The following is a 26281-nucleotide window of genomic DNA, read 5'->3' as shown; positions in this document are numbered from 1 at the left end:
TCTTGCTGTTTCTTTCTTCACAACCTTCTCACAATCTGCTCCTTTCTCACCACTCACATGCTCCCCCCAAGTCCCAACCCCCCCAGCTTTGTTCAGTTCCCTATTTAGCTTTTACCCAGATAATTACATTATCCACCTAGATAATCTCCCTACTCAAAAATTAGAAATTGAGGGTAAGTCCATCAGTTGGGGAATGATTGAACAAGTTATGGTATATGATTGTGATACAATATCCTTGTGCTACAAGAAATAATGATCAAGTTGCTTTCAAAAAAGCTTGCAAGATTTATATGAACTGATGCAAAGTAAAGCGAGCAGAACCAGGACATCATTGTACACAGTAACAGAAATATTATAAGGATGATCAACTTTAAAAAAAGCCTTAGCTATTCCAATCAAGACAATGATCCAAGACTATTCCAAAGGACCCACAATGAAAAATGCTGTTTATCTCCAGAGAGAGAACTGATGAACTCTGAATGCAGAGTAAAGTATAATTTTTTCATTTCCTTCATTTTTCTTGCTTTTTTGCAACATGGCTAATATGGAAATGTGCTTTATACAATTTCACATGTATAATTTATATCGTATTGCTTGCCTTCTCAATGGATGGAAGGGAGAGAGGAGGGAGGGAGAAAATTCAGAACTCAACATTTTTAGAAAGGAATGTTAAAAAGCATACTTTTAAAAGTATCTCCCTGCCTCAAGTATCTCTTCAATCCAGTCCATCTTCCACTTAGTTCTCAGCTACCAAAGCTATCCTCATAAAGTACAAATCTGACTACATCATTCCTCTACTCAATAAATTTCAGTGGCTCTTTCACTTCTAAGATAAAAATATACTGTTCTGTTTGACATCTAAAATATTTCCATCCTGATCCAACCTGCCTTTCCTGCCTCATCATACATTCCTCCCCACCCCAAATGCCATTGTTGTCTTCACTGTTCTTCCCTAATATTTCATTTCCCATCACCATGCCTTTGCACTGGCTGTCCCCCATGACTACCTCCTGGTCTCCACCTCATAGAATCCCTCACTTCCTTCAAAACTCATCTCAAACTCCCCCTTTTACACAAAGTCTTTCCTGATCCCTCCTAATGGTCAATGCTTAACTACCTGGTAGTTAACTTCCTTATTATGATAGTTTTAAAGCTTAGGAAATATGGCCATACATTGGAGGGTGGTGGAAAGAACGTTCATTTTGAATTCTGAAAACCCGGATGCAATTCCCACTTCTGCCACTGATTAAGCAAATCATTTCTGGGCCTCCATTTCCTCAGCTCATTTTTGGGTCTCTCTGGACCTCAATTTCCCCAGCTTTATGATGAGGGGAGTGATATACATACTATCTAAGGTTCCTTCTAGAGTCAAATCCTTGGGACTGATATGCACTGACTGGTCATTCAACTACTCAGACATGCTCCATCTGGTCGCTAGTAGAGAATTTTAATCTTCTTCATCTCCAAATCCTGCCATACTTTGCTCCTCAATGAATGGACAGGCCAATCCATCTTGCTATGAGACAGGACAAGTCAATTAATTGAAAGGATTAAAATATATTGTTCCTGAGCACCTTAAATATCAAGGCCAAGGTCTATAAAATGGCCAGTCAGGCAACTGCATTTATTAAGTATCTACTATGTGCAAGGCATGGTGGGAATGATCATTCTTCTACTGTCTACCATACAGGATTATAGTCAGCAAAGTGGCTTATCATCCATAGTACACTATAAAAATGGAGATTATAATTACTATGATCAGCACCATTATTTGAAAAGCAACAAGGCATAGTTAAAGGCAGGTAGATGGTACAGTGGGTAGAGCAATAGGCTTGGAATTAGGAACATTCCTCTTCATAAGTTCAAATCCAACCTCAGACCTTTACAAGCTGTGTGAAGCTATTTTAACCCTATTTGCCTTAGTTTCCTAAGAAGGAAATGGCAAACTACTCCAGTATATCTGCCAAGAAAACTCCAAAATGGGGTCCAGAAGAGTCAAGAATGATTGAAATGATCCAACAACAACATGGCATAGTGCAGAGAGAGCCAGTCTCAAAGCCAGAAAGATCTGGGTTTAAGCCCTCCCTCCCCCAATTACTTGCTGACTGGACAAGTTGGAGTGAAGTTGGTGACCTGCACTGATAAAGGAAATTTCCTAGACCAACACTACCATAGACTCAGTCCCAATCTGTACTGCTCTCATTATCTAGGGTCAGTGGCACAGCATACAGATAGTATACAGACAATAAAACTGTGGGTGAAGGTAGGGGTCATTGTCAGCAATAGGGAAGCCCCACCACAGCTTTCCTAACATCCGAGGACCATATCATGAAGATTTCCAGCAAGAGGGAGCCGAAGAAGGAAGGAAAAGGAAAGGAATAAGCATTTATTAGGCACCTCCTACATGCCTGGAACTGTGCGGAGAGCTTTGTGCAACTTTTATCTCACCCCGTCCTCACCACAACTCTGAAAATACATGCTATTATTTTCCCCAATTCACAGGTGAGGAAATTGAGGCAAATAGAAATTAAGTCACTGGCCAAGGCTCATGCAACTAGCAAGTGTCTGAGGCTGGATATGAACTCATGTCTTCTTGCGCCTAGGCCCACTACTCACTTGGGGAGCACAGTTTTATTATGCCTTGGGGAATCTCTGGGTGATCAGTGGATCCTAGATTTAGGGTGCTGGCAGTACGAAGGTCTAGTCCAAGGCTATGACTGGATCCCTGCAGACCAACATATTGACTTAGAAAACCATAAATTAACATGATTTATGTTGTTAAACTCTTCAGACTTGTTTCAGCTTTATAGATGTGGATAACTGAGGTCCAGACAGGGGGGATGAGGATTAAATAGGCAGTAAAGGATAGAGACAGGATTTGAACCCAGATCCTATAACTACTTTTCTTTCCATGGTATCATAGCTAGGTGATCCAGTGGATGGGGCACTGGATCTGGATTCATGGAGACCTGAGTTAAAATGTGGCCACAGATGCTGACCCTGCTCAGGTTACTATCTCAGTTTCTTCTACTGTAAAATGGGGATAATAATAGCACCTATCTCCAAGGATACTTGGGAGGATACAATGAGATCATCCTTGTAAAATTGCTCACTGTGATTCCTAGCACATAGTAGGTGCTTAATAAATGCCGGTTCTCTCCTTCCTTCTCAGAAGTAGTCCTTAACAGAGGCAGAGTCTGAGTTAAAAATTCAGGAAAGCCTCTCCTGCTGCAAGAGTCAGAGGAAGCTAGTGCAGAGACTGTTAATCCCATCAGTTCTGGCCTACTTTCCCCTCCTTCAGCCCTTCCGGGAAACCTGTGGGTAATTAATCAGTGATTGAATCATGTCAGGCAGCTAGGTGACGCCATAGTGCACAGACTGCCAGCCCTCAAGTCAGGATGATTCCTCTTTCTGAGTTCAAATCCAGCCTCAGACACTTACCAGCCCTGGAGTCCCAAGTCACTTAACCCTGTTTGCCTCAGTTTCCTCATCAATAAAACGAACTGGAAAAGAAAATGGCAAATGACCTCAGAATCTTTGCCAAGAAAATCCCAAATGGGGTCACTGAACAACAACTCATTGTAAGTCACATTTTCATACTATTTTAAGGTATTCAAAGGACTTCCCTCACAACCTGGAGATCCTGCTGTTAAGGAGGGGATCATATTCCCATTTTACAGATGAAGAAACTGAGGCTCCAAGAAATGAACAAAGTTATCCATGTCAGAAGCCCTGTTCTTTTTCCACTCAATCAGACTACAGATGACAAAGCGTCCTCCATTCCCACCATATCCTATCTCCCTCCCCATCAACTTGCTCCTCTTCCTCCTCCTCAGTCCCCTGACCCCCACCCTATGAATTTTTCTAATCCTCCGAATCTCTCCCTCCAATCCTGGCGAAATTCTGCCCATAACTCCGGTTCTTCAGCTCCAATTATAAGTCTTGTTCCATACTGACAGGAGAGTGAATTATTAATAAGGCATCCAGCAGTGACAGCATCTCAGGACCCGGGAGGGGAGGAGGGAGGCTTTCTCGTGGCTAGCTGAGCTGCGTGACTGTGGTATTTCAAGAATACTCTACAGAAAGCAAGGGGCTCTCCTTCCAACAGCCAGGGGAGGGGGGGGAGGGGATAGTATAAACGATCACAGGATCAGAGCAGAGAGAGACCTCAGGTATCATTAAAGTCAGCCACTTCATTTTATGGATGAGAAAGGTTAGGCGACATGCCCAGAATGAGACAGCTGGTAAATGTCAGAAACAGGAGATAAAGCTAGATCTTCTTGACTTTTAGTCCAATGTGGTCTTCACCTATCTTCATACCGTCTCCCCATTTTACAGAGGAGGAAACAAAGGTTTAAAGACAGAGGAAGTCACTCAGTCAAAGTCAGAGGGCTCTGAGAGAAGCCCGGGTCTTTGGTACTCTTTCTAATATATTCGTGATACTAAGGGGGGGAACACAGTGGATAGAGGCCCACACCTGTGACTCTCTTCTTCCTGAATCCAAATCCAGGCTCAGACACTCACCAACTGTGTGACCCTGGGTGAGTCACTTCATCACACCTGCCCCAGTTTCCTCATCTATAAAATGAGATGGAGGAGGAAGTGTCAAATCACTAGTTTCTTTGCCAAACCAGATCCCAAATGGGATAACTAAGAGTCAGACTTGATTGAAACAATTCAACCATAAGCTTGACGCCAAGGCAAGGGTCCTGAGAAGAGATTCCAAACCTTCCTTATTAGTTGAGAAAGAAGTCAAAGCGTAGTTAATGGGTGATGAATCCAAAGCATCCCCTTGGTCCAGGAAGCACACCGCTTTGACCTCCTGCCAGCACTGACTCTGAGACAGGCTAGCGATTCTCAGGCTTCAGAGATTCATGCCACCCTAATATTGGCAGAGAAGTGGGTGACTAAAGGGTCTAAGCTAAACATAGTTGGGCATAACCTTTGTTTAGGTTAATTGGGCTTTGTTCTAAGAGATGGTTCTCTTAGGTTGGAGAAATGGCAATAATGAAAAGTGATGGCAATATTAGAAAAAATTGGAGCATTAATAAATATTTTAAAAGAATCATAAGCTCTTGCTTAGTAGTCCCAGAGAGTTTGCTTTTCTCAGAAAACTACATGGCAATTATCAGGTGAAGGATCTCTAAATGACAAAGTTAACAAGTGCTAGATGATAGAGTCAAGATGTTCCAGAAGATGATAGTTGGGCTCCTGGCAAGCAATGTAAATGGTTACAATAATAATTAAGAATAAGAATCATAACTCACATTTATATAACCCCTGATGGTTACAAAGTACAAGGTATTTGATCATCACATCAGCTCTGTGAGCAATTTAACCCCATTTAACAGATGTGGAAACAGAGGTTCAGTCAGTTGACCCATGGTCCTATACCAAGTAAGTGAAAGAACCAGAACCCAAACCTTAATTCAGTGCCCTTTGTGAATCCCTCATTAAGAAAACTCACCCTGGGAGGAGGTGTAGAAGTTCCTTGGAGGGAGGATGAATAATTCCTGCTCTCCCCATTCATATCTAGAACCCAGCTTTTATCAGAAGGACCAGAGTTTGATCCCAACCATGACCTGCCTCCTCCATCAATCCCTGCCCTTACAACTTTCCTGAATATCCCCCTTCACATCTCCTGCATTGCTACCACTCTTACAAGTCAAGGAAACCAGAGTCATTGATTCGGACTCCAATCTCTACCCCCCTTCCACCCACACACCTCAATAGAAGTTTCCAGTACATCTCACAATTAAGAGTGATTGTCACTGGAAAACTAAAGCTGAGTCACTTGGAGTGTCAAGGCCCTATGACCTCTGACCCAAGAAAAGAGGCAAGGGCTTAGAACGTGCTATGATATAAGGTCATCATCACTCAAGTCTTGGTGCTGACTTTGTGACTATCTGTCTCTCTCTCTCTCTCTCTCTGTCTTTGTCTATGTGTGTGTGTGTGTGTCTGTCTCCTTCTGTGTCTGTCTGTCTTTAGTCTCTAGTCTCTCTCTGTCTCTTGTCTCTCTGTCTGTCTCTGTCCCTCTCTTGTCTCTCTCTGTATCTGTCTCTGGGTTCTCTCTCAATCCATCTCAGTCTCTGTTTCTGCTCTCTCTGACTCTCTCTCTCTGCCTCTTTCTCTCTGTTCCTGTTTCCTTAATCTCTGCCTCCTTATCTCTCTTCCTCCCTCTTCCTTTCTGTCTCCCTCCTTCCTTTTGTTCCTCCCTCCCTCCTTTTCTCCTTCCCTCCTTCTTTTTCCCTCTCTCCTTTCTCCCTCCCTCTTTCACTCCCTTCCTTCTTTTCTCCTTCCCTTCTCCCTCCCTCTCTTTCTGTATCTCTGTGTCTGTATGTCTGTCTGTCTGTCTCTCTCTCTCTCTCTCTCTCAATCTCTCTCTTTCCCCACCCCCTTCAAATACCAACAATTTTCAAACTACAGTAAACTGTACCAGCCAACAAACACCAGTCCAGAGTTTTTGACTTACTCCCTCATTTTAATTCTTGCCTAGGTCAGCTTTATAATAGGAGAGGGGCTGAAGGCTTTATTAGGACTATTAGCAGTAGCTGCTACCTTCCCACTGTCAAAGCCCAACTGCCCTGCCTTCCCTAATTGTGGATAGGGGTGCCCACCCATAAGCTAGCCAACCCCAGAAAGCAGCTGTCAGTGTCAGCCCCACCCCACCCCCACCTCCAAATAGCCCCTTCTTCTTCCCACTTCTTCAGGGAGGGCAGCCCCTTAGTCCTCTTCTACCAGGCCTCCAACAAGAGGCTGTACTGCCCAAGTAGGACAGCTCCACTGTGGATTGATGGGGGAAAGCAATGAGTCCAGGCAGTGGATGGAAGAAGGATGGCAGAAGGAGGGAGCTGGGGAAAGCTAGGAAGGGGGCACGTCCCACCCAGGCTTGAGGAGAAATCAATGCTTCAGGAGACAGTGAAAACACAAATCTCCCTTGGCTATTGGAAGAGATAAATCCAAGATACCCAGTGGTGGTGGGCAACAGTGACAGCAACAATAATGTGAAGATGTCCTAATTGTGTCCCGGGGCACAATGAGGTATCCCAGCAGCCCCGATCTGCCCCAAATGACAACCAGCCTGGGAACCATCCAGCAAAGGATTTCTCCCATCAGAAACCCAGCAGCTGCAGTTACTACGGCGACTGCAGCCTTTGTCTGGGTTGTAAATTGTATTTGAAATGAGTTTTTCAAGGTTGAAATCATCAGGGTCTCTCTTCTCCTGCTCATTCCTGGTTCCTAACACCTCACTCCTTTCAACCTCAGCCCTGAAAACAGAGGTGTACACACCCAGAGGTGGTACACGACAACCATAGTTACATACACACACACCCATCACAACAAGAATAACAATTACAAAAGCAGAGCTCACCTCTTTAGAACATTTTGTGGTTTACAAAGGGCTTCCATTTAAACAGTCCCATGAGATAGATGGTATAGATATTATTAACCCCCTTTTACAGAGGAGGGCACTGAGGTTCAGAGAGGTAAAGAAATATGCCCATAGTCACACAGCTGCTTAATAAATGCATTTATTAAGCACTTACTATGTGCCAGATACTGGAAATGCAAACACAAGCAAAATGAAATAGTCCCTGCCCATCCCAGTAGAGGAAGACAACTCACAAAAAGGGATAGGAAGAAGATACCTAAGTAGAGCCATGGTAGAGAAATAATATTAATGCCTAGGTAAGAGCCAAGACTCAAGCCCTCAACCTCTGGTTCCAAGTTTTTTCTATTCTACCCTAGTGCTCATTTTCAAAATGTTTTTCATATATGTTACTACCCATTAGTACTTCATACAACCCTGAAAAGCAGGTGAGACAAAGATTATTATCTCCATTTTACAGATGAGAAACTGAGGCCTGAAAGTGTGCAAAATCACACAGTTGACTTTTTGCCTCCCCTCGGGCTGACTTCTCACCCTATAAGATCCCTCAGCCCCTATGTCTCTCCTCTGCCCTCATGTCCTCCTCCTCCAATTGGTGAGTTCTTCCCAGAACTTCCATTTTTAGGAAGTCCCCAAGTCAACCATGATTACTCCTCAGTTCTGTTCCTCACTTTTTCAGTTTCTCCATCATATCCCCACACAGGTATCTCTTTCCTGTTCTTTTTCAGCTCTCTTGTGTAGGTTGTCTTCCCTCAGTAAGATGCTACTTGAGGACAGGGATTTCCATTTTGTTTGTGTTTGTATTTGTATTCCCAATGGCTGGCATAATAAATGTTTATTGACTTTACTTGACACAAGTAGTAAGCATGTGTGTGTGTGTTATCTCCACATATTTTCTTCTTGTTGTTCAATCATTTCAGTAATATGTAACGTTCCATGAGTCTATCTGGAGTTTTCTTGGCAAAGATGCTAGAGTTTGCCATTTCCTTCTTCAGTTCATTTGACAGATGAGGAAACTGAGGCAAACAGTGATTTTTTTTGCCCAGAGTCACACAGCTAATAAATGTCTGAGGCCATTTGAACTCAGGTCTTCCTGATTGCAGGCTGGCATTTGATCTACTATACACCTACCCCTTCCCCCCCTCTCCCCTTCCTTCCCTCCCTCCCTCTCTCTGTCTTCCTTTCTCTTTCTCTCCTCTCTATTTCTCTTTCTCTGTCTCTTTCTCAAACATCAAGCTCCAAAAAAGGCCTTCTAGGGACCACTTAGACCAGCCCTGAGGCCCCAGACAGGAATGTACCAGGCCCTGAAATGCCAGCTAGATTCCTCCTCTGAGAAGGAGAGGGAGAAAGCACATCATTTAGACTGAGCCAGGAAGACACCAGAAATCTTTTGACAAGGGTGGCTTTCTCAGAGCTCCCCAATCTTCCTATTCTCGGTAATGATGTCTCAGCCTATTCTTGACATTGAGACCAATTATATCACAGCCCCTAATTCCATTCTACTCCATGCAGGACCAACCTCTACAGCCCACTGGCTTTGCCACTCCCCATTTATGTACTACTGGACAGACCACTTACTCTCTTCAGGCCCCAATTTTCTCATCTATAAAATTAAGGGACTGAATTGTATATTCTGTCAAAGTTCCATCTAACTCTCAAATTATAATCTTATGATCCAGCCCCAGGAGAGAGAGCTAGCCTTAGAAACAGGATTCAGTTCCTGTCTTTGACACCTACTGTCTGTGTGACCTTCAAGTATGTCACCTAATCTCTTAGTACTCCAGGGAGTGCTCTAAAACTGAGTTTTAGACTATAATCAGCTGGGGGAAAGACTGAGTCCTAAAGAGGGGAAGTGATATCAAAAGTAACAGACTTGAATCAGGTCTCTTCACTATAAGTTCCCTACTAAAGGTGCCAATATAAAGGCAACTAGGTGGTACATGGATAAAGTGTCAAGCCTGGAATCAGGAAGATCTGAGTCCCAGCCTCAGACATTTACTAGCTTGTGATCCTGGGGAAGTTACTCAACCCTATTTACCTCAGTTTTTCATCTGCACATCACTCTAGTATCTTTGCCAAGATGAAGAGCTGGACACAAATGAAACAACTAAACAGAAACCAATCTTGATTCTTTACCACCCCTGGCTCCTTTGACCAAGCCAGAGTTCATATCAAGTAAATCCCCTCCAATTTTGGCTAATTCATAAGCATATGGCCCAGCTACCTGAGCAACAGAAGGCTGAGTACATAGGAGCAAACCTCAATATTGTTGCGTAAAACTCACACTAATGTTCATCCAATAACTAGTAATGACATATATAACAGTTATGCATGTGGCAATTAGCCATAAATGAAAAGCTGTTCACACCCATGATTGTAATCAAGATTCCTTTACATATGTCAGCCAAGTTTGTGGTCTTCTTCCCCTAGTATCTAAAGCACCATCAATGTTTTTATTTCAAAATCTTAGTATGAGAAGGGATCACAGGGGCTGCTGAGTTTCATTTGAACCTAAACCAGAAGGGATCCCTTGAAACACTCACTCAATGAATGCTCACCTTGCTTTTACTTGGAGAAGATTTCCAACGAGAGGACCATCTACACCTGTCAAGACAACCTCTGCTATGTTGGGATAATTCTATTCATTAGGAAAGTTTCTTTACCTCAAGCTGAAAGGTGCTTCTTTTCAACTTTCATTCACTGTTTAACTTCTTCCTTTGCAAAATAATGCTAGTTTTTGTCATTTTGACTTTGTTAATAAAGCAGTCTAAGGTTGTATTTATTTTCTTGGCCTCTGTATGAAATTCATACTATTATGAATACTATTCATATTATTCTATTAATACTATTAAATATTTATTGATTCATATTGAGCTTAAAGTTCACTAAAAATCCCAAATCTTTTTCAGATAAGCTTAACTATATATATATATATATATATATATATATGTATATATATATATATACATATATATATATATATACCTTTCCCTTGATAGAATTTAGAGGATTAAATGATGCGATTATTTTGCAGAGGAATGATAATAATATCACCTGTCTCTGAGTATTGGTGTGAAGATCAATTGAAATAATATTTATAATATATTGCCAAATACTTATTTGGCAAACCTCAAAGCCCTATATAAATGGTACTTATGACAATGATGATGATGGAGATGATGATGATAATGAAAGGAAGGAAATAAGCATTTTTATGTAACATCTACCATGTGACAGGTATTTTGTTCAGACTTTTAGAAATACTATCTCATTTCATCTCCACAACAATCCTAAGAGATAGATACTATTACTATCCTTGTTTTACATTTGAAGGATATTGAGGCAGACAGAAGTTAAGTAACTTGCCCACAGTCACACAACTTTAAATATGTAAGACTGGATTTAAACTTGTCATCCAGAATCCATGTTCAGTGTTCTATCACTATACCATCTAGCTGTTTCACTATTGTTGTTCCTGTGGCTACTGTTATTATTGTCATTGTTGACTCTCTCCTCTGGGGCCAAGAAAACAAGTCTATTCCCTCTTCTAGATGACATCCCTTCAAATGTCTGGTAGCCATTATATGTTTCACCTAAGTCTTCTCTTCTCCATGCTGAACTAACCCATTTTTTTAACTGATCCATATGTGTCATTAATTTGGGGATCTTCAATATCCTGATTATCTTCCTCTAGACACCCTCCAAATTATCAAAGTCTTTCTTATGTAGCACCTAACACAATCTGGCATGATCTGACATAGGCAGAGTCCATTGATATTGTCACATAGAGTTCCTGGAACTTTGATTATCTTACTGAAAGGTCCTAAAACTATATTCATTTTCTTAGCCAGCATTTTGAATTCATTCAAGACTATTTGACATTTAGTGATTCATAGCAAGATTAAAATTTACTCAAATTCCAGATTTTGTTCAGATACATTTAATCAAAAGAAATACATTTTCTCTTGATATCATTTGTGGAATTAAATGATCCCCATCTCACATATATTTATTATTTTTTTTTTTTAAATCCCAACAATTCTTAAGCCTGGCTACTCCAAGATTCTTTCCTTCCTCCATTCCTGTTGAAAAAAGGATAAACTTTGATATTCAAGGGCTTCTAGAATTTTATCTTCACTCTAACTTTCCAGCCTATTTTAATAACAAGTCCTTCCCTATATTTAATGTTCTAGCCTTTTCCCTATCATATGAATTGTTCTTTCCCACCTCAGTGCCTTTGCTTATATTCAAACTCAAAATCTTGTTCCACCTCTGATCATAAACCTTCAGTGGCTTCCTATTGCCACTAGAAAAAAATACAAATTCCTTAACCTGACATTTCAAGTCCTCCACAATACCTTCTGAACTTTGTCTCATATTATTGCTCTTCATGTATTCTATGACCCTTCTCCTACCTCTGTGGTCCCTCTTCAGCCTGGCCTTTCAGAATCTTTATCTTGCTTCAAATGCCGCCTCCTCCTTGGAGTCTTCCTTAATTCCCCCCATCTGAAATGTTACAAAGAAAAGTAAGAGCAATGGTCCTTCAAGGGACTTCCAATCTCCTTAAACAACAATAAGCACTTATTAAGTGACTACTATATACCAGGCCTGGTCATAACTACATAGTATGCTACCTACACTGTACTAAGCACTGAAGTTACAAAGGACAAAAAAGGCTCCCTCCCTCATGAACCTTACATTCTAAGGGGTGTCCTTTGGAAAGGCAAGATTAATACAGCATGTGAAAAGTGAAATTTCACCTCAACAAGGCTACACAGAATTCTGTGATTTATAAGACATATCAACTGATGCAGATTGAAATGAATAGAACCAGAGAAGAGTTTATACATTAGCAAGAGTATGATGAAGAGAAATAACTTTGAAAGACAGAAATTCAAATCAAAACAATCAGTCATGTCTGACTCTTCATGACCCTATTTGGTGTTTTCTTGGCAAAAATCCTGGAGTAGTTTACCACTTCCTTTTCCAGCTCATTTTACAGAAGAAAAAACTGAGATAAACAAGCTTAAGTGACTTGTCCAGAGTCACATAGCTAGTGTTGAAGACCAGATTTGAACTTGAGACAATGAGTCTCCCTGACTCCAAGCCCAGCATGCTATCCACTGAGTCACCTAGGTGCCCCATAACCAATCACACTGATTAACCACTATTCTAAAGCAGTGCTTTATTGTTTGTATTTATTGTATTTATTGAATTTATTTATTTATCTATTGTATTTTTGTAATTTGTAATATTGTAATTTTGTAATATTGTAATTTATTTATTGTATTATTGTATTTATTGTATTTTTTGTATTTATTGTATTTTTATATTTTGACAAATATTCTCCAATTACATTAATCTAGTTTCAGTTGTTCTCAAGAATGTTCTAGACCACAATGGGGCACCTGGGCCATGTGTCTGATACCTCTAAAATCTAGAAAACTTACAATAACACATACTACCCACCTCCTGAGAGAGGTAACAGACACAGACCACAGGAGACTTTTTGAACATGATCATTTCAGAAATTAATTTTGTCTGACTATATAAGTTTGTAACAGAGGTTTTATTTTTCTCATCTTTTTAATAGACAGAGTAGCTGGAAAGGAGAGAAGGTGGCTCTTTATGATAACAACATAAAATTTAATTTTAGTAAAAAAAAATTAAAAATTAAAAAAATTTAATAAAATCCTAACACATTAATATTCTGTGAATATATGAAGAAGGGCTAAACTCTTCACTAAAGCCTTGAGCCTCTCAGGAAAGTCTGCTTAACCTCTCCTATGTACTTAATCACATTATGAATTGTACTATAATTATCTTTGTGTGTCTACAAGTTCTTATATTCTTTCAAGGCAAAATCTGTGCCCTTCTCTGACCCTTCCATTTCTCTGACCATTACAGAGAATGTTCCATTCTCTGACCCTCAGCACCTTACACAATGTTTTCAACATTTGAGCTATCTATGAGTTCATAATGGGATGGACCATGTCTTATCTAAAATTTAGCAAAATTTTGGCACTTGATGCTTTTCATGATGTAGATGATCCAAAAATGTTTTTTGAATGAATGAATGAGTGAGTGCATGAATTAATGGATGAATAAGTGAATCAGGGTAGAGTGGACCCACTACTAAAGCAGATTGTAACATCTTCCTTGCTAAGGAGATCAACAGCAGGGACCATTATAATTTTAAAATATGATTACCTGGTGGCCAGAACTCTCCAACAGCCCCAGCTAAGCTAGCTGGTCTGAGCATAGGCTTCACATCAAAGCCTTCATAGCTGGGCAGACCCAGTCAGAATCTGACCTCTACAGGCAGAAACTCCTAGAACTATCTCTATACCAGAACTAGAACTCTCTATCACCATGAGGAACTAGCGTGTGACATCAGAGGACAACTTGTATACAGCAAGTGTTGTATTTTTGGAATTGAAGCTGAAGAGCAACTCAAATGATTTGTGATTCCATGACACCTGGAAAGAGTGACTATTCACTCTCTGTGACTCTCTCTGTGTCTTTCTCTCTGTCTCTCTGCACTGGCTCACTTGCATTTCTTGAACATGAGACGGGGGAGTTGGGTGGTACAATAGGCAGAACACCAAGTCTGGAGTCAGGAGGATCTGAGTTCAAATATGACATCAGACATCTACTAGCTATGTAACCCTGGACAATTCATTTCATCCAATTTGCCTCATTTTCTTCTTCTGTAAAATGAGTGGGAGAAGGAAATGATAAATCACTACCGTATCTTTGCCAATAGAACTTCAAATGGGGTCACAGCAAGAGAGACACATCTAAACTATTTGATAATAACAAATAGGAGACTCCATGTCTCATCTCTGTGCCTTGTATCTCTCCATGTCCCTTTATGTATGTCTCTGTCTCTCTGTCTCTGTATATTTCTCTATCTCTATCTCTCGTATCTATCTTTTTGTCTCTTTGTCTCTGCCTCTCTGTCTGTCTGTCTCTCTCATTTCTCTCTAGCACCCTGGTTTCTTCTGTTCTGAAGCACCCTACTTTCTGGCCTCATAGTTTCTCTCTGCCCCTAAGTTCTTAATATTCCTTTCCCAGAACCTCCCTGGAACAAGTCACTTGCCCCTTCCAAGACCCACAGGCCCTCCTTTCTCCCATCTGCCTCCTGGCTGTTCCTCCTCCCCTTCTGCTCTCCAGCTTTCCCCCCTGGCTTGTTCCTTGTATCCACACAACCCTGATCAAAGATTATCTCAAAGAACAATTATCTTGGAATCAGAACCCAGAGAACAGGATTCAAGCCTTGGCTCTAATACTTACTAGTTATGCTGTCCTGGACAAGTCACTTCACTCCTCTGAGTTTGTTTTCTTACCTGTAAACTAGCCTGTAATGTGAGGCATCAGGGAAGCTGAAGAAATGAAAGAAACCTTAGGGACCATCAAGCCCAACCCCCTAATTTTAGAGATGAGGATGTCAGATCCTCACAATTTTGTTCATTTTTCAGATGGAGAAACTGCAGACCCAGGGACCCATGAATTACCCAGCTAAGCTGAGTACCCTTCCCACCACACCACACTGTCTCTCTGTAGTACTTGGTAAATCCTAAGGCACCATAAAGTGTGAGCAGTTTCTATCATCTGCACACACACATACACACACACACACACACTTTCACACACACACACACACACACCCTGTCCTAACTGCCCTTCTCCCTCATTTCCAAGTGTTTGTCCCTATATTTCTCATCATATTAGTATTCTCGAACCATCACCAATATTTGAGAAGGCTCCTGGCCCTTGTCTTTAGGGAGCTCAGTTCTCAGCACAGAAAGTGGGTCAGATAATATTATCCTTGACTTAGATGGGACAACTTGAGAGCCAGAGAAATGAAATGACTTGTCTGAGAAAGATGGATTAGAGAGGAGCCTCCAATCACTCACAGTCCTACACCTTCTTTGACCACAGGAGATCCTGAATTGTAAGATACACTCAACCCCTGGTCCTGGCTCCTGGACCAAGGAAAGAATCAGGGCTGGAAAATGCCTCGAGGAGCTTCCTAGCTGTGGAGTGGAGCCGTCCCCAGCTATCTGTCTGGGAGTTTTCCATGTTGGGAATTCTCTATACAAATGTTCATCCCTGGTGGGCTTTCTTTCTTTAGTTCCCTAAACCAGCTTCAGTGCCTTCATTCCTTTCCTCATCCCTGCTATCAGTCAGGACTTGCTCAGTGAATGCAAACTCTCTATGATATAAACCTTCCTCCCAAGGAGGAATGGAAATGTGCCACAGCACATCCTAAATGCATTTCCCAAGCCTCTAGTCCCAGGGATTTGGGGATCATCCATTGTGTTTGGATTAGCCGCATGGCTACACCCATCCATCAGACTGGTACAAAGAATAGAGAGCTGGCTGGGTATCTGAGGGAGGGAATACCCAGTGTTTGAAAGCAGAGCACAGATGGGCTCTGGAGGTACATTTTCTCCAAACCCCTCCCTTTACAGAGGGAGAAACTGAGACCAAGAGAGACCGAGTAACTCACCCAAGATAATAACCTTCTAATGACTATGCCTGGGACCAGAAATCAGGTTTCCCAACTCCAAGAAGCATGTGCTTTTCTGTCCCAGCTAGGCTTTCTTTCCTCTTGGGACTAAGTCCACACTATAAAATAAAAGCAAAACCACTGGTATCAGATTAAAATCCTTGTGTTCCTTCACAGAACATCCTAACTACTCTGGGCTTCTGGTCCCTCTAGTCCCTGTTTGAATTGGAACAAAATTATTTCTCACAGTGTATGTGTCTGTGCATTTGAGCCCCAAGAAAAAAGTTTCAAAAAACCACACAATCCTATTTTTTAAATAAACAGATCTCCTATGAAGAGGAGTAAATCTCTCCCCCACAAAAATGCAGGAGCTGGTATGAAAGAAGTCTATCCCAAATCTGGGACTCTTCTAAGATTAAAGAAAAACTAAAGATATTCCCCATCCTGCTACTGTACCCTCTGGATTGAAAATAACCCCGGGAAGCAGGCAGAAAGGAAGTCCTAATGTCCAGATTATCTAAATCTTATTTGTGATCTCATAGGATCAAGATTTAGAGTTGAAAAATAAAACCCAGAGAGAAGTAACTTCCTTACAGGAGAAAAGCTAGTCAGTATTCTCAAGTTTGAAAATTGGCGCCAAGTTCTTCTAATTTTAGATCCAGTGGTCTGCCCACAGCATCAATTGATGAACTCTCTTAGAATAAAATCTGTCTTATCAATTGCAGTGAAGATCAGCACTTTGCAAACCTAAAAGGTCTACTAGCTATTGCTATTATCATTATTATTATTATTATCATAGCACCTTGCTTGATGCAAAACATCACAATCAGCCTTTTGTAGTCCTGACTTCCTTACATTATCTCTGCTCCAGATTGCAAACTCTTTAAGTGCAAAGACCCCTTATGATTCTTCTTTGTGGCCCCCACAATGCCCAGCATAGTCTAAGAATACAGTAAGCACTCCACAAATATTTGTTGAATTAATTAATTAATGATCTCATTGCTAGATAGGGGGAACAGAGACCCTTGGAGAGCTAACTCCTCACTCTGGAGAAGCCCAAGCTTGGATTGTAGAGGTGTGGGTCTCACAACATTCTTTAATGAGGATCAAATCATATTAAAATATGATTGGGAAATAATTAACAAAATAAACAAAAAAATACAATAAACAAAGAAAATGGTTTCTAAGTCAGTATGTTGCACATAATGGATCCTTAGGTATAGTTTAAGGGCTTCTATTTGTACCCTGGCCTAGAGCTTAGTTCTGAAGCATGACAAGGCAGGAGAATGTGGTGTCTGACACACCAACTCCCTAAATATCAGAGTGGCAACAAATTCTGGCTTGGCATGTGCACGGTTAATTGGGAATGGAGTCCCCTCCTTCCTGCCCAAGCTCACGGTGACCATGTGTCTATGTCCCCCCACCACCTGTGTTCAGAGCACCGGGCTCCCTCTCCAGCCCCCCAGGGAGCAGACAGGAAGTAAATCTCTCCTATCTCTCTGTAAACATGTCACCTCTTCAAGCCTCCAACCATCACCTCACTGGCAGGGCTGTCAACAAGACAGATGCCCCATTTCCCTTGTTTACTGCTCTTATCCATGCACACCCTGGCTGACAGAGAGGCTGGAGGAAAGCAAGCCCGAGGCTGAGAACCAAGGAAGGAGGGACTCAGCATCCTCCCCGCAGTGCCCAACTACCCCTTAAACAGCTACAGGAATACAAGAGGGGCAATGCGAGTCATTTCAGCAAATATTTATTAAGCAACTCTTAGTTACAAGGAACTATGAGAGTAACTAGGGAAATAGAAAGAGGCACACGTCCCTCCAATCCCCAACATCTCATGGACTTCCTTTATACCTAATGCGTTTCCCTCATTCAGGGAATGAGGTCTTTTATTGCTTGCCCACACTTGTGCTCCAAGCTATGAGAGATGAAAGAGACTATAAATAGTCCCTGCTCTCAGGGAGCTCCTAGGTGGGTAGGAGACAGACAGCCCCTGCCCTCAGTCCGATGGCCCATAGTTATGTCTGATCCTTCAGTCCAGACAAAACTCCTCAGAGGCAAGGACAGAGTTGTATTTATATCTGTCTCTTCCTCAGTGCTTCACACAGAGCTTTACTTGCAAAAGGTGCTTAATATTTGTTGACTTGCAAAGGTATATGATACAATGGAAAGAATGCTGAACTTGGAGTCAGGAAGATATGAATTCAAATCTGACTCAGATAGTAGCTGTGTGACCCTGACCAAGTCACTGAACCCTGTTTGTTCCATTTCCTCATCTGCAAAATGAGTTGGAGAAGGAAATGGCAAACTGCTCTAGAATGCTTTGCAAAGAAAACCCCAAATGAGGTCACTATTGAGGCTCATATGCCTGAAAAATGACTCAACAACAGCTACAAGAGCCCTTCATACGTTAAGTCTATGATCCTATGAACTATAATTTGGAACAACTAGGTTCAAATCTTTCTTCAAACATTTACTAAGTGATTTAAGCCTCTCTGGGACTCAGTTTCCTCACCTGTAAATGAAGGAGAATGACATCTAAAGTCCCTTCCAACTCTAAGTCAATATAAATTGATTTTAAATTGATGGGGGTGTGAATTCCACTCTGAAATTTTGTCCCCTTTGATTCCTGACCCCCTCCAGACTCCAGAGAGTCTATGAGAGCATATTCTCCTAGCTGGGCCATTTCTAAGGCAAATCATCCCCATTGATAGCCAGATCTCCATTCAAATTCAGGCTGGAAAAGCCTTCAAAGCAATTTCATTTGGGAGATCCTGGTCTGATCAGCTCAAACTGTCCCAGCCCCCGCCAAGATCTGCTCATATAACAGGTTTTTATTTACTCATTTCTTTGCAGAAGGTCAAAAGTAGCATGCCCTGCCTCTTTGGTATAGCTACAAGGACCCTGCCTGCTGAGAAGGCATTCTCTTCTCAGTGCCAGCCTCCATTTCCCTAATAGGACTTTGCCACTGAAGAAGTCAGTTTTTCTAGCAAAGCTGACTTCTCATCCAACAATAAACTTCCATTTTTGCCACCCAAAACTCTTTGGGTTTGTGAATTCTTTCACGAAGGACCTGTGCCTCCATTCAAAAGGGGATTTCCACAACTCTGACTGCCACTAGAACTCCATCAAAATCAATTGAATTGAATTGAACTACAATCTGTAAGTGCTGATGTGGAACCGAGTGATCTAAGAAATGAGTCAGATGGAATATCAATTCCAGGATAGCTTCCTGGAAGAGTTGACCTTGAATCCCAGTTTCAAAGGAGAACTATGGACTGAAAATCAGAAGATCCAAATAAAATCCCCGGCACTGCCACTCACAGGCTGTGCGACCCTTCATTTCTGTAAGCCTCAGTTTCCTTATCTAAAAGACAGAGGTAATAATACCCCTCCTACTTACTTTACTGAGTTGTTTTGAGACTCAATTGAGAAAATGTATGCAAAGTACTTAATATGCCTTAAAGTGCTACATAAATGTCAGTTCTCATTATGAAAAAGAGAGTTGGAAGGGGGGGCGGGGGGGGGGGGAGTGGAGAGAGCTGACAAAAGAAATAAAGATGTAGATAAGTGAGAATGGGAATAAAAATAGGACAGCCACTCTCCAGGTCTGGCAGAGATCCCTGATGGTTATAGGATTGGGACTGTCAAGTCAGGCTGGGGGAGCAGAGAAGGAGCTCTGGGGTAAGAAAATACCAGAGGCGATGGTTCTCTCAGGTCACTACCAGATATTGAATAAGCAGTGAATTCAAGCACTCTCACTTGGGGAGCAGCTAAGGGAGATAACATCCTCTACCATTGTCCAAACAGGCTTACCAGGTTCTCTATTTCAGCCAAGCCTTTAGGGATAGCCCCAGGCATTTGGAAAACTGGTTCAACTGCAGGAGGGCAGAAGAAAGTGTCATGATCCAAACCCCTTGAGAGGAAGCATGGTGTAGAAGTGGGTGAATATAATGTTAGAATCCAGTAACCCTGGGTTCAAATCCCCCTTGAGCACTTATTGGTTATGTAACTCTAGGCAAGTAATTTAACTTTTCTCAGGCTATTTCTTCTTTTCTAAAAAGATGATCTCAAAAACCTCTACAATCCTTTCTATCTCTATACCTTGGATCCTATGAATCTCAAAGAGCTGCTTTTCTCAACCACCCAACTATACCTTTTGTTATTCTCTTTGCAGAGGGGAGAAAACACATTTGGAAAGAAGAAAAGAGATTTTCCTAAGGTATTAGGAAATGCCTATTAAATGTCAGAGGCAGGATTTCTGCTCAAGTTTGTCTGCTCCCACAGCATTCTAAACACTGTGACATCTAATTGTCTCATAGACATGGAACAAAAAAAATAAATTGAAGTTAGGGCTGACACAGAGGGCCAGAATTTTGTATGGTGCCTGGCCACTAGAGGGTGGAGTTGTCACACTGGAAGCTTCCTATAGATATGACCAATAAGCACCTGAGCTTCCTTGGTCCTCTCCCCTCACGTTCTCCTCCCCTCCCCCAAAATTGACATCACTTTTCCATTTCCTCTCCCATATTCCCCAAAGGAGGCAACTAGAGTAGAGAAGGCACTGAACTGGAATGAGCTTAATGGTATCTGTTCCATGAAGATCAACGGGTGCTTAGAGGTCAAGCAAGTCCAATCCCCTTGTTGTGCAGAAGAAAAAACTGAATCCCACACACACATTTAAAAAAAAAAAAAAGTGTCTTGCCCAAAATTATTCAAATAATAAGAGGCAGAGCCAATATTGGAATTTGGGCCCTCTGACACCAAATTTAGGGCTGCCTCCTAGTGCTGGTAAAAAATATAGTGGCATTTCCAGAGCAAATGGGCTCTTCATTATTTGGTGCCCAGATGTACCTTACAGTGCCTCCCTACTAAAAATACCCCTACATACACAGAAGAGGAGAGGAAATGGGTGGAAGTTGAAAAGTTTAAGGTGGTGTTAAAAAAAAAAAAAAAAAGGACAAGAGGAAAAGACAGACAGATAGACAGAGACAGAGAGAAAAACTCACACATGCAGAATCCACAAGGTGGTTTCTGAGAAGCCCAGAATCTCCAAGTGAAGCACCAATCCCATCCCACCTCCCCAACTCAAAACACACAATCTCTCCCAGGAGACACTCAATAGGAAGTCTGGAATATCCTTAGGATGGAGTCATGATACCTATGTAGTAGGAGTTGTTTGATATTAACACTCCCCTACCTCAAATTATTCTTCCTCCCATCCAGTTATCTAAGTCAGAAATTCCACCATCAAATCATAGTGAGACTTTCTTAGTGAGAAAGGACCTCAGAGGCCAATCTGTACACAAACCTCTCCCCAATAGAGGAATCCTCTCTACAACAGAGTTTACAAGAAGTCCCAGGAAGACCTCTAGTGATGGAGAACTCATTACTTCACTATTCCATTTTTAAACAACTCTAATAGTTAGAAAGTACTTCCCTCTATTCAGCCTGACTAATCTCTCTTCCTCTTCCACTCCCTACTCCTAATTCTTCCCTCTGGGACCAAGCTGAGTAAGTCAATTTTTCCATGTAATAGACTCACATGCTTTGAGATTGCTATTCTATCCTCTTTATGTCTTTTTAAAAATTTATTGAAACCTTCTGTTTTTATAACACCTTCAGTTCCAAATATGTCTCTCCCTCCCCTACCCACAGAGTCATCTCTTATAGCAAGGAATGAAGGAGGGGCACCAACGGGGGAGAAAAAAATCAACAAATTAATCAACAGGTTAACCAAGTATAACAATATATGCAATGTTCCACACCCATAATCTCCCAAATATACATAAAGAAAAATAGGTTTTCTCATTTCTTCTCTGGGGCATCTTCCCTTTTTTCCAAGCAAAATATCACCATTATCTTGAACTGACCCTCACATATTGTGACTTGAAGTGTTCCCCCACCACAACCACAATTCTTAGCAACTTGGTGACAAGTTCCTTGCTAAAATGGGGTACCCAGAATGGAATTCTATATTCCTGAAATTTTCTGGCTGGGACAGGACTATCACTTCCATTAGCTAAATATTAGGCTTCTGCAAACTCACCTTAAATCCTTAAGAGCTTTTTTGGTTCTCTTATTATCCTGCTGACTGATATAAAATTTTCCTGCCATCCAAAAACCTCTGATTTTGGGTTTTTTCCCCCAGATAAACTGCTGTCTTGTCCTCTCTTCCCTCTGAGCTGTACTTGTATAGTTGTGTCAAACTTAACATTTCCTTATTAAACTTCATTCAACCCATCATTTCTAGCCTGTCAAGATCCTTGTGGATTCCTGATTCTGCCACCTAACATGTTAGCTACCTCTCTCAGTTTTATGGCTTCCAAAAATATGATGAGCATGTCATTTCTGCCTTCACCCAAGTAATTGATAAAAATGTTGAACAGAGAAGCACCATGGACAGATCCCAGGGGCACTCTGCTAGAATTCACCCTCCAGGATGACACATCTATCAGCTATACTCTAGGTAATATTATTCAACCAGTTATGAATTTATAGGATTCCAGCAACATGCTCCAGTCCCCCCCCCCTCCATTACCATCCTTTGGTCCCTGCCTCAGAATCCCTGGGACATTAGCCTCAGAATCCTCATGCCACCATTGTCCCCTCTCCTCGTCCCACCCTGTCTTCTCATTCTGACTCAATACCCTAAAGTGTTCTAACATCAATATGACCCTGACCCAGAACTGACCAGCAGCCACAAATATAAGAAATCTAATAAAGTTAGATGAAATAAAATTAGCTCAGAGATCAGACAGATCAGATATCTGTCCTTTCCTCCCTAGGATAGTTGATCCATAGAGTGGGCTCAATGAATATAGAATTTCAGAGACTGTCTGGTCCAATTCAAACATGAAGAGGAAATACTCTTGACAAAACCCCTGACAAGCCAGCCTTTGCCTATCCTTCCAGAGAACAGGAGCCCCACTACTTCCCAAGGCAATCTGTTCTATCTTGAAACATCTCTAATTGTTGGAAAATATTACCCTACATTAAACCTAAATCTACTTCTCTGTAACCTCTATCTATTCTTAGCTCTGACCTCAAGGACCAAGTGAACAAGTCTAATCTCTCTTCCCCAGGACAGCTTTCACAACACTTGAAGATAGCTATCATGTCTCTCTTGAATCGTCTTTTCCAAGTCAAACATTCCCAGTTCCTTTGAGCCTCCTGTAATATGGTTTCTAGTCAACTCATTGCTTACAATTCTCACACCATTTCATCTACTCCTATCATAGAAGAGGATAAATTTCCTCAGCTATTGTCCGTCCATACTATCAACCAGTACAGTAGCCCCTCACTCCCTATCTCCCTGTCCTGCTATACTACCTTGGGATTGCATTCATTCAGAAAATGTTTCTTGAGTGCCCACTACTGTCAGATCATGGGGAGATGAAGACTTTCCTTTCCTTCTACCCCATCTCTGCCTGGTAGTTCCCCATACTCACTTTCTATGAATAATACAAGGAGGTTATGCTATACTTTCTATTGCTACCCTTATTTCAGGCTCCTCTCAAAGTTTTCATATTCCCTTGCCTCCCAGCTTTCAGCTCCATCACTTCCACTTTCAGCTTTCTGCCTCCTGGTCCCCTGATAGTCCCTTCTCTGCCCTACCATTCCCCAACCCCAGTTTCAGCCCCAACCCATCCCCAGCCCCCAGCTCTCACTAGTGCATTTTTTGATGTGACTACCCTTCTTCAGAGCGTGCCGGCTCAGTTTACAGTGGAAGTTATCCTCCCAGAACTCAGCAAACCATATATTTCGTCGATTGTTGTCCAGGGTCCGGCTGGAGAAGTAACGGTCGAAACCTGATCCCCCCATTGAGGGGGGTGAGAGGGAGAAGAAAGAGAGCAGTTAGAGGCTGATCTTTTCCAGTGGTCTTTTCTTTCTCCTCCCACCTCATAGCAACTAAGCTGGTATGGAAGGAATTATAGCATAGTAGAAGGAACAAGGTATTCCAAATTCATGAGTTCAAATACAGACTCTACTACTAATTGTATGACTTTAGGTAAATTGCATCTGTAAATTTTTTTTTAAAGTTTAAAAAGCAAGCAGTGTGAAATAGAAATTTCATATAGAATCCTCTGTTTTGTCATGATGTACCATGGGAACTGCTTTTTAAATCTATTTAAATTCAAAATAATAATTAAATTATTTTATGCAGCTAAGCTGGTCTCAAACACTAGTCAATATCATCTCCCAATTTTTTCTTACCTTTCCCCACTCACTCACTATATGATCAATGCATTGTGTAAACAATAGTCCCACCAACCTTAAGTGAGGGCCAGATAGAATTCTGTAACAATAATAGATTACCCAACTAGAGGAAAATTTAAAGATGATCTAGGCACTGCCCTAATTTTAAGATAAGACCCCAAAAGGTGGTTTACCCTAAATTACATGCTAAATTAATACAATAACAGAACATCAGGTAAGGAATGGACTTCAGAGGTTATCTGGGCCAGTGATTCCCAATGTTTTGTGTTCTTTGAACTCCTACCAATAACAACAAAACAACATATTGGGATCTCCCAAGGTAATTCAATTTATTCCTCATAATAATCTTTACAATTACTTCAATAACTGTTATTAAAGAATAAAGATGTCATTATAAGAATTTTCAGAGTAACTGCAACCCTCTCAGGGATTTATGAACCACTAAATGGGAACCACTGATTCAATTTTCCCAAAGTATAAATCCCTCCCATAGCATTCCTGTCCAATAGTCATCTATCATCTGTATGAACACTTCCAGTAAAAGGAAGCTTGCTACTTTTCTAGGCAGCTCACTTCATTTTTGGACAGCTCTGAGGTGGCTAGGTGGCTCAGTGGATAAAGAAAGCACTGGTCCTAAAGTCAGGAAATTCAAATCTGGCCTGACTTAGTAGCTAGATGACCCTGGATGAGCCATTTCTTTCTCAATTTCTTCAAGTATAAATTAGACTAATCATAACATCTACTAGTCAGGGTTGTTGATCAGATGAGATCATATTTGTAAAGAGTGCCTGGCACATAGCAAGTGTTTAATAAATGCTTGTCTCTTCCTTCTGTTCTTCCTTAACTCCTTCCTTTTTCTATTCCTCCCTCTGTTTGCTCTTCTCTTCCCTTCTCCCTTCTCCCTCCTTCTCTTCTTTTCTTCCTTTTTCCTTCTTTATTTCCTTCTGTTCTCTGTTCCCTTTTCCCTTCCTCCTTTCCTCCCTCTCTCTCTCCCTTTCTTTGCCCTTCCTTTCCTCCTTCTGTCATTCCTTTCTTTCTTCCTCCCTTCCTCTCTTCTTTCTTCCATTCTTCTCTTCTTCCCTCCCTTCTTCTCTTCTTCCTTTCTTCCCTCTTTTCTTCCTTCCTTCCTTCTTTCCTTCTTTTCCTTCCTCCTTCCCTCTAACTGTAAAGAAGCAAACAATCATTTCTCCTGCCTCCCAATTTGGGGATTCTGCCATAGCATCAGGTTGTCTCTCTCCTTTGTTCTAGATTGAAGAGGACTGAAGAAGGACGTCTGATAAAAGGATTAAGGTTGTGACTAAATACCTCATTCCCCAATTATATGGGTGACATTGGATAAATTATTTTACTTTTCTGGGTTTCTACTTCCCCATTTGGATCAAGTTAATCAACTACAAAGTATCTTCTAGCTCCAAATCTATCCCAAGTATATTGTAATTTTTTTTCTTTTTTTGACACAAATAGTCATTTTGTGGATTTGTTGTTGTTGTTGCCTAGATCTGTGATTTCATTGATATAAGGAACTTCCAGGAGGAGCACAGGTCAGCAATTGCTCTGCCCTTTTGAGTGATTTGCCCAGGGTCACAGAGTCAGTCGATGTAATAAATAGGTCTTGAACCTAGGACTTTCTATGGCCAGTTCTCTATAGGATATAGACTTAGGGTAGGAAGAAACCTTAAAAGCCTTCATATCCAGCCACCTCTGGATAATAAGTGTGAAAGTCAAGATTTGTACACAGGTTGTTCGACTTCAAATACAAAACCTTTCTCTTCCCCTTTCACTAGTTTGCTTCTCCAGCACATCAGGCTAACCTGCCTTTTCTCTTATGAATGTCCTACATAAATGCTTTGGAAATTTTTCCTAGGTATTTGGAAATATTTCCTAGTGGAAACAGAGGTTGCCTATAAGGAGACAGAACAATGAGAACAGCAGGGATGAAGGAGCACCCCATCACCAGAAGTGTACAAAAAGAAGCAAGATGCTTGCCTGCCAAAGATGCTGTAAGGGGAATTATTCTCCAAGGGATGGGAAATTGGCTGACTCCACAGGACCCTTCCAACTCTGACTAGACTTAGTGTTGGAGGATCTGGGTTCAAAGCCACTTCTTTTCTAGGAACCTCAAGTTTCTCACACATAAAATGAGGGTGTTCAGA

General features: G+C 41.3%; 1 protein-coding gene across 4 annotated transcripts in view; it reads right to left on the bottom strand.

Annotated features, from left to right (window-relative positions):
• Positions 1 to 26281, bottom strand: part of GRM4 (glutamate metabotropic receptor 4) — a 314992-nt gene that overhangs the window by 50450 nt on the left and 238261 nt on the right. For 3 of the 4 annotated variants that reach the window (XM_031965046.1, XM_031965049.1, XM_031965047.1), the window contains exon 6: positions 23579 to 23719. In XM_031965046.1, coding sequence (XP_031820906.1) covers positions 23579 to 23719 — 141 coding nt within the window. The remainder of the gene's footprint in view (positions 1 to 23578; positions 23720 to 26281) is intronic. The other variant, XM_031965048.1, reaches the window with a different exon arrangement.

The sequence above is a fragment of the Sarcophilus harrisii genome, chromosome 4 (assembly GCF_902635505.1).
Source record: "Sarcophilus harrisii chromosome 4, mSarHar1.11, whole genome shotgun sequence".
Lineage (NCBI taxonomy): Eukaryota > Metazoa > Chordata > Mammalia > Dasyuromorphia > Dasyuridae > Sarcophilus > Sarcophilus harrisii.
This window is presented reverse-complemented; position numbering and strand designations above follow the sequence as displayed.